This window comes from Seriola lalandi, unplaced genomic scaffold, assembly GCF_002814215.2.
Source record: "Seriola lalandi dorsalis isolate HSWRI2012SDOR001 ecotype SW California unplaced genomic scaffold, Sedor1 jcf7180002053942, whole genome shotgun sequence".
NCBI classification, from domain to species: Eukaryota; Metazoa; Chordata; class Actinopteri; order Carangiformes; family Carangidae; genus Seriola; species Seriola lalandi.
Window position 1 is genome coordinate 22,026 of NW_019524495.1, and position 8,905 is coordinate 30,930.

The 8,905-nt window shown below is 43.8% G+C and overlaps 1 protein-coding gene across 1 annotated transcript in view; it reads right to left on the reverse strand.

The window, feature by feature from the left end:
• Positions 1-1,615: 1,615 nt before the first annotated feature.
• The window catches only part of maml3 (mastermind-like transcriptional coactivator 3), a 109,821-nt gene continuing 102,531 nt past the window's right edge, over positions 1,616-8,905 (reverse strand). Inside the window, exons 5-6 of the mRNA XM_023402546.2 lie at positions 7,419-7,497; positions 1,616-5,908 (exon numbers count right to left, since the gene is read on the reverse strand). Of these exons, the coding sequence (XP_023258314.1) occupies positions 4,806-5,908; positions 7,419-7,497 (1,182 nt within the window). The 3' untranslated portion in view covers positions 1,616-4,805. The remainder of the gene's footprint in view (positions 5,909-7,418; positions 7,498-8,905) is intronic.

Consider the following 8,905-nt stretch of genomic DNA (forward strand, 5'->3'; position numbering starts at 1 on the left):
TGCAGCTCTTCTCACCTGATTGGATTTGTGTAGGAAAAACCGTGTGTTTCAATCTTCCAGGTTTCCGGTACTATCAACAATTGTTCTACTTTTTCACACCAGTAATGAACACCTCAAGATCGTGTTCTCTGGAGATGGTAAGGTATGTGATCGGGGGTGGATTGTAGCAAACACCTCCAACTGCAGCCTCCCTCCTCCACCTCTTCACTCCCCATCTTCCTCCTGTCCTGTCCTTCATCCTCCCTCTTCCTATCGTTTTTCTCTGTCCTAGGTGGTGTCGCTACTGAACATGAGTAATGATGTTGTCATCTCTGTAAGTCTCCATTTATCAATGTCAGATGGGGGAGCAGTGTGCTGGATGAGTGTGTGTGTGTATGTGGTGATGGTGGGTGGGTGGGTAGAGAGATGAGGAGAAACAAGGCACCTAAGGAGAAGGGAAAGGAAAGATGTGGCAGGAGTATGAGGAAAAGCAGAGGACGGTGGGCATGACGAAGACAAGAGATGAAGAAAAGGGGCGTGGCTGACAGAGGATGAGGAGGAGTGAGTTTGAAATGGGTGGATCGTGAAAAAGATGAATTACAGCCAAAAGGTCCCGGCCCTGCGTGTGTTCTTTCTGTCTGTCTGTCTGTCTGCTGACACCAACAGGGAGCCCATGATTCATCGTAGCTATTACTGCCAGACAGAATTAAGGCTCTGCTCTTTAGCATATGCAAGTCTAATTATGCAAATCAGGTCTGTTAGACAAAACATTACTGCAGTAGTTAGTCAGTCTGGTTTTAGGCGCTACATGAATGAGTGCGCATTTGTCTCCGTCAGTCTTATGACCCTGAAATGAAATGAAATGACTGCTTGTCAGCTAACTGGATAAGTATTGATGTTGTTGTTGTGTATGCACACACATGGTGTCGTAATGTATGGCGCCCTTAAATGGACAATAACCTACAAACTGATAAAATAAAGTGAAACTTTACTCTTTATTTTTCACTATAGCTGCAATTATTTAGCATTCACAAGTTTCATTCGTCCAGATTTTGTGTGTTAAACATCAGAAGAGAGTCTAGCTAGATTAACGAAAGGCGCTGGTAGCTAAACACAGACCACCAGACTTTTCATCATTAAACATCATAAAACTACACCAGCCATGATGTTAATCTTCCATATATTGCATTCATTTTGTATAAACTCTTTTAACAGTAGCTAAAGCATTGTAGCATTTCAGTTTATAACATCATCCGTCTCTTCAAGTGCATGTTTCTAGTCTTCATCAAGAACAATTGAAATAAGTCTCTGACTTTATGTCCTCCTTCCTTGACATTTTGTAAATGTGTATAATTTAATGATTTTACTTACAATGGCAGACTAAACTAAAAGCGTTAATATAGTGATAGTTAACTAACTTTGTTGGCATTTACTTGCCAAACATATTCAGATTTTCTTTTATTAAGGGAACTGTATTTTACTATTTTGATGAATTCAGTTTTAGTCAGTTGTACGTTGTCGATGTAGGCAGTTATATTTTTGACTTCCTTGAAAACCTTTTACTACATTTTGTCAGTTCTGGGCCTCCACAGTTGCGGTGTACTGACTGTAAATGAACACAATGAACAACAGAAACTTTTATTTAATATGATCAGCGAGAACATTATCTCTTTATTGTATCTTTTTGAAAAACAAACAAACAAAATGTCTTTTGTAACTCTCTTTTGTTAACATTTCAGAATTCTGTACAGGATAAAAAGAAATAAGCACTGCTTAAGAACAGAGTCAAATCTCAAACTAGAAAAAACAAATGAAAAAAATTCCAAAAAAGAGAAGAGGTTTACAATACAAATTAGTAGTAAGACATTGTCTGAAGTGCAATGGCATAGCTCAGATGGGTTAAAAGTAAAACCAAAAAACTTAAAAATAAAAATACTTCTCTATTTTTCCAACAAACAGTAAATTCTTTACAGAGTAGAGACTGTATTATCTGATGTATTTAAACCTGTAAAAACATATTTACAAATAGCCATTATCTTTTATATACTTTTTCTCATAATCACATATATGTCAGCACCAGTAAAAAAAAAGAACAAAAAACGAATAAAATAAAACGAAGAACATCAACAACAACAATTTTTGTTAAAATGTTGTCTACAGACTTGGTCCCGGTACATAATGATATATGGAGGAAGCTTCCTCTCTTCCTGAAGGGATTTCAAACCATATCATGAACCCTCACTCTGAAGAAGACAAAAGGGTCACAAAGGCTGTGACCTTAACACTGACCCAGAAGTGTTTCTCTACCGTCCTGCCTCCAGTTTGGAGTGGTTACTCTCAGGTGTCTTCCTACACACTGCCGCCATTTCACTGGTCTGACTCTCCTAATTTTCATGTGAGCCTGCCTAGAGTACTGGAGCGCTATCAAAGTTTTGGAAGTATGAGCAGGGACGCTCAAACAGTCCATAGTTTATCTAGACACCGACACAGGGTTTCATTTTTTTTTTTAACCATTCTCTCCCCTGATAAAACTGGGGAATGCTACAACCCTTTACATTTGTCTGCCCTTGACCTTCAAACTCCACACTGTGAGACGGAGAACTTCTGCTCCACAAACATGACAGAAACCAAAGTACAGAACCTCATTCGTGGGTGCTACCAAACGCAGCAACACTTACAGGACAATGGGCGCGGTGGTTAAAGATTTGTATTTAAAGGGTTGGATTATACAACACCAACGACCATGAGAACAAATGTGTTGATGGCAAGGAGTTAGTTTACAGAGAAGAAGGCTTTTTGGTTTGTTGATTACAGCATCATCCTCTAAACTTTCACTCTGATGAGCTAAATACAAAGTAATGCACGCACAGACTCGCTTTCATTCATCTTTTAACCAAGATTACAAAACAGTTAGAGAAGTAAGGTGTTATCTTACCAACGACTACTGTATTAAAACCTATTTGACACATATTTATTACTCAACCATTAGGGCAAAAGAGTGGACAGCCTGTTGACGATGAATGAAGCCATAAGGCGTGGTGTAAAGCCTACAGTTTCCTCAGAGAAGGGGAGACACTGACTTCAGTGGAAGCACTGGTTGATTTAATGCTAACTGGCGCTAACCGTTGCCACCCTTTAAGCCCAATCAGCGGTCTGAAGTTTCTCTGCTGTCTTTAAAACAAACTCAAGGCTTAGCAGTGGTTCATTTTCCTAGTAAAGCGCTGGAAGGGGACAACTTGTATTTCTTCACAGTAGTGTTACAGTATAGCACAGTTACGTTCTAGTTCGGAGCAAGGGCGTTTTATAGCTGCGGTACAAGAGAAGCCACGATGTAAAGCAGGGCTACGGTGATTGACAACCAGCTGTTTCACAATGGAGGAGAAGGCTGTGGTGTGACGGGAGGACAAACAGATATTCAGAAGACAACACAAACTAAAAGAAGGCTAATTTAAACTTTTTTTTTCTTTTTAATCGACAAAGACTCAACCAGCATCATTGTTAGAAATAACACAGCAACAAACAAAACAATGTAGGTGGGCTTTCAATAAGCATTTTTTTTTTCCCATAACAAGAAGAAGTCACTTGTGGTGCTTGAATACATTCAGTGCCCAGCGAATCGTTATGCTTTGTGTCAGCCTGATGCATGTGATGTGGTTTGTGTCACACAGGCAGAGGGTTTAATGTAATATAAGCTCTTTTAGCTGCCTCTAACACATCCGCTCATCCTCCCGGGCTGATGCTTGTTTATCTGTTTGTTTATCTGTTTGTTGGTTCGTGTATACACACACACACACACACACACACACATATATATATATGTGTGTGTGTGTGTGTGTGTGTGTGTGTGTAAGCTTTTCCAAATGCTTGCTTTAGCTGCCTATTCTCTTTGTCTTCCTCCACATGCATACCCGTCATACACAGCCACGCACAGGAAATGAAACCCCCCCCAAAAATGCCACCCAGGTCGGTTGCCTAGCAAAAGCACTAGAGGGCAGAGTGTGCTTGTGTGGCACAATAGACGAACATCATTTGTTCTGTTGTGATGCTCACAATTTAAACAGAGAAAGGAGTGTTGAGAGTGAGGAACGAGTCTCCGGAGAGAGGGTGGGAAAGACGGAAGGAGAGATGGAAGGAGGATGAGAGAGAGAGAGAAAGAGATCAAGTGAAGAGCCCAGAGTGAGAGAGTGTGAGGGAGACAGATTTGCGTACGTCTGTGTGAGTGTGAGTGTGTGTGTGTGTGTGTGTGTGTGTGTGTATATAGAGGGGCACGAATCTAAGAGAGGAAATGGGAGCGTTGAGAGTGCTTTCTACTCCCTTCAGCTCTTCGCATAGTTGAGAGATCTGAAGCACTGAGCTGGGTGGCACAAACACACAAACACAAATAAATGGCTGTCTTGAGAACAAGTCTTCCTTCCCCTTCATCAGTCTGCGGTGTTCAATCAGCCCCTGCTGAAGCTCGGGCTCAAAGCGCTGCTGTGTAAACGAGGCTCGCTTTCAAACACTGGAACATGAGAAAAATTCATTCGGTGGAGAAAAAAGGGAAACTAATGAAACACACCTCTTAATCTCTATATTGGTTTTTCATTAATATGCACGAGACATAATGATCGCTCGCTCCATCACACACTTGCACACACACACACACACACTCACAAACAAAACATAACACACAAACTCATTTATAACCTTGCTCATGTTTTACAAAACAAAAACATGCCAGTCCACGTCGTGTCGTCCTTTTTGTTTGTTTCTTTCTCAGGTTTTAATTTGTCCTACTTTAATGTTTAATTCATCCAGTAAAAACTCATCTCCAGTTTCCCTGTTGGCTATTGGCTCGGGAAAAACTCCTCCATCCAACCATCGCTTGAGTCCAGCTCCGCCCCTGAGCCATCGCCCAATCCGAAGGCTCCGCCACCTGAGGGCCCGCCCCCATATCCATAGGATGACATGTCCTGATTGGCTGTCCTCTGGTAGCCCTGCGGCTGACCTGCAACCCCAACTCCTCCAGGTCCGTAAGGTCCACCTCCTCCTCCCCCTGCCCCCATTCCTGGCCCCCCAGGGCCCGGCCCGAAACCCCCCATCCCAGTCATCCCCTGGCCCATCACCCCCTGGTTCATTCCCTGGTTCATGACCATGGGTCGGGGCTGGTTGGTCCTGGGCTGACCGCCCATGTGAGGGCCCATCATTGGGCCACCCATACCCGCAGCTGGGTTGCCCACCCTGGGGTCCATCCCCTGGCTCATCCCCTGTCCCGGGCCCTGAAAGTGTTGCTTGGCCATGCGAGGGGGTTGACCCGGCTGCATCCCATAACCCTGGGCCGAGCTGAACCCCACCATGTCTCCCCCCCCCCCTCCTGTAGTCCTTCCGACTGCTCCTCCCATGGCCTGCAGACTCTGTCCTTGGTGCTGCGGCCAGCCGCCCGCCCCCATTCCCCCGCCTCCTCCTCCTGCTCCCAGCATGCTTTGCAGTCTCTGTGCCTGGGCTTTGGCATTGGGAGGGCCTTTGAGGGGTTGCTGGGTCATGGAGTTCATTAACATCCCCTGTCCCCCGTACCCTCCAGCTCCACCACCTCCAGGACCTCCGGGCATACCGCCGACCACAGGACCCGCACCTGCCTGCCGGGGCGGTCCTCCAGCGGAGTTGTGCTGCGGTGGAAGACCCATGGAGGCTTGGACGCTTTGGCTCTGGTGCTGCTGCTGGTGGATCATTTGGCTCATGGAGGGGTTGAGCGCATACAGGGAACCCTGGTTAGACCCCTGGTTGCCATAGGGTAGGCCCATGTCAGTTTGGGGTCCCACAGAGCCCCCTTGGCTCTGAACAGAACTCATCTGGACCATCTGCTGCTGGTTCTGCTGTTGCTGTTGTAGGAGTCGGGCGGCCCGAATGTTCTGCAGAGCCTGGCTCCTGGATGCCAGATCCTGAGGAGGACCTGGGAAAGAAGAACGAGAGAAGTTAAAACAAGGGAGCGGAGATAAAGGAGTTGGAAAAAAATTAGAGAGACATATGGTGACGGAAATCACCAAGGAACTGGACTTTTGTAAAAGAGCTTTGGAGCCTGTGTACTAGATCCACTTAAATCACCAAATGGCACATAAGACTGATCTAATAAGTCAGTGCTGAGACAAAGATTTATGTTCTGTGACTAGCTGTTTACTCTGGAAACGGATGCTTCTCTCTCAATTTAGTTCAAATCCCACCACAGTAAAATAAAACTAAACACACTAAAGCCCCAACACCTCACTTCCCTGCTTTTTCCTATTAGAGGCTCGGTAGTAGTAGAGCTGAGGAGGTCTGCTTGTGTGGAAATGGCTCTAAATCCTCTAATAAACCCACTTCTGACATCATTCTGCTAATCCCTCACCTCACAGCTCGGAGAGAACTGTAACAGAGGAGCGAGAACGAAGAGGATCACACACTCCAGACTCGAAGTAAGTCGGGAATGAGAAGAGTTGGAGGTAACGTAACACCGCAAGACATCCATGTATGTTCAACGCATTGCTTCATTTAATATAAATGAATATTCTGAGATTGCAGGTGCTAGTGCCACACTCATTGCTTTTGAATCACTGATACACTGCAGGATCGCTGAACTAAGAGGTGTATATGTAGGCCAGGGATTCATGCTGAAGCCCCCTCTTCCTCTCCACATTATCTCCCAGACACGCAGACAGTCTCTCTGATGGCTATAAATGGCTTTCGACTTGACTCCTCTCCTCCCTCTCTGCATTTTCTTCATCTCTCCATCATACTCACCCACTCGTCTCTCTCTCTCTTTCTTCCCAACCTGTCCTTCTACCTACCAGACTATCTACCTACCCCCCCCACTTCCCTCCTCTCATCCATCTCTCTGACTTCACCGGAACTCTGGGGGATCCAGGACAGACAAGTTGCCGTGGTAACAGGCAGAGCAGGAATATTCTATATTTTTTTTTCGGAGAGAGCGAGATAGAGAGAGAGAGAGAGAGAGAGAAGAGAGACAGAGAGAGAAAGGCTGAAGAGCATCTGAGCGCCAACTGATGTATCTGACAGGGAGGATGAGGTTTGGTTTCAGGGTGATGTTCAGTCAGCGCTGCTGTTTGCATACATGTTCTTATGTGTTTGTGTGTTTATCTGTCTGTGAATATGGCCGACAGTGAACTGTAAAATCTGTTAAATGTCTAAATGCCTTGGCACTCTACCATGTATACCATACTTGTTGCAGACCAAGTACGCATGTGTGATTTATTTTTTTTTAACCATCTGGATGCTCTGCAGAGAACTGGAAACTGGTTTACCAAAAATCAATTTACTAATGTGGTCGTCAATAAGACGCTGAAGAATTTAGGTCGGGTCTTGCCTTCTTTATTAGAAAATCTATCGGGGTGCTGCCATTCTTGTGTTTTTTGTATAGATTTCATCGTTGCACAGATGAGATGAAGGCACGTGTTTGTGTCTCTCACCTTGGTATTGACTGACTTGGGGGTATGGATTCCTCTGGCCCTGGCCCATCTGTCTGGGGAGGTGCTGCTGCTGTTGGAGCTACAGACACAGACACAGACAAGTTGTGAAGAGTGAATAATGTAGCTCCCTCATACGTGTGTCATGTACTCAGGATTTGGTATCATCATAGGGTACACACAAGAACAGGGTCACACTTCACTGTAAAAACTGTTTGACAAACTTGATTTCATTAACAGAATTAAAAAGTGTTACAATATGCACACTGGGAAAAAGAAGTATTTAATGATAAGTTAATTAATCAAAGTCATTTAGCATGAAAAACCATGCATGGGATGGTCTGCACGCTGGGACTCACACACCACTGATACCTCCAACATAACAGCATCATGTGGATCGTGTTTTCTTCCACAATATTTTGTGAGCGATGAAATTATCGGTGTAATTAATGATTTCAGAGACAGAGAAATTAATGAATTCTCAGTCTGATAATTTGAGTCATTTTATTTAATACAAATGCAAACACTTCACAAAAGCTAATCAGACATATGTTGAAACTAATTTTAGATCATATTAAATAAACTATTTCAGGACATCAGATTGAAGTGGGATAATTCGTGATGGGCGGCTGTCAATGCCTTTGATATAGAAACAAAACTATTAATTACAGAGTGAAACAGTTACAATCAACAGTAGTTGTTAACATGTATTGATTAAAGTTGGTAAGGTGGAGCAGACATACTGATGTTTGGTATGTTAGAGTTGATACAGATGTTGAATACAGTCACGGTGAGACAGATGTAAAGCAGAAGTGAAGCAGATGTTTTGGTATGGCAGAGGTGAGACAGATGTGCGCCAGCAGGATTAGATTAGTGTACAGTATCTGCGTAACACAAATTGCACTGTAAGTGATCAGTGTTCAAATAGGAATCTAAAAGCAGCCCTGACACTCTGTTGTAGTCAAAATTATGCTGCAGGTAGAGAAAATTAAAGGGAATTTTTAAAAAGGTTTTATAATTAATAAGGAGTCTGAGTCCGTGCAGCATGAAAAGCAGCGACTGATCATGTACCTGGACACCAGAAGGTGTTGCTCATTTAAATAGAGGTATGACATCCAGTTAACAGCATACACTAAACCCCAGCAGGATGTGTTTCCTTTCAGTCACCTATAGTTTGCGTGTCTGTGTATGTTTTTGCAGATCCAATTAAAACCAACATAGTGGGTGGTGACTTCAGAGTTCAGAACTCTTTAATACTTGATTCCCTCACAGAGAGAGAAATAAAAAGAAAACACCACATTATCACAGCAGGCAGCATGTGGCAAAAACACACACATACACATACACACATGCACACACACACACACACACACACACACACACACACACACACACACACACACACACACACACACAGACACTCAGACACACCATTACTCATACATGCACAAAAGAGTGAGCCGACATTTCCATTCCAGAGGTGAGCTGAA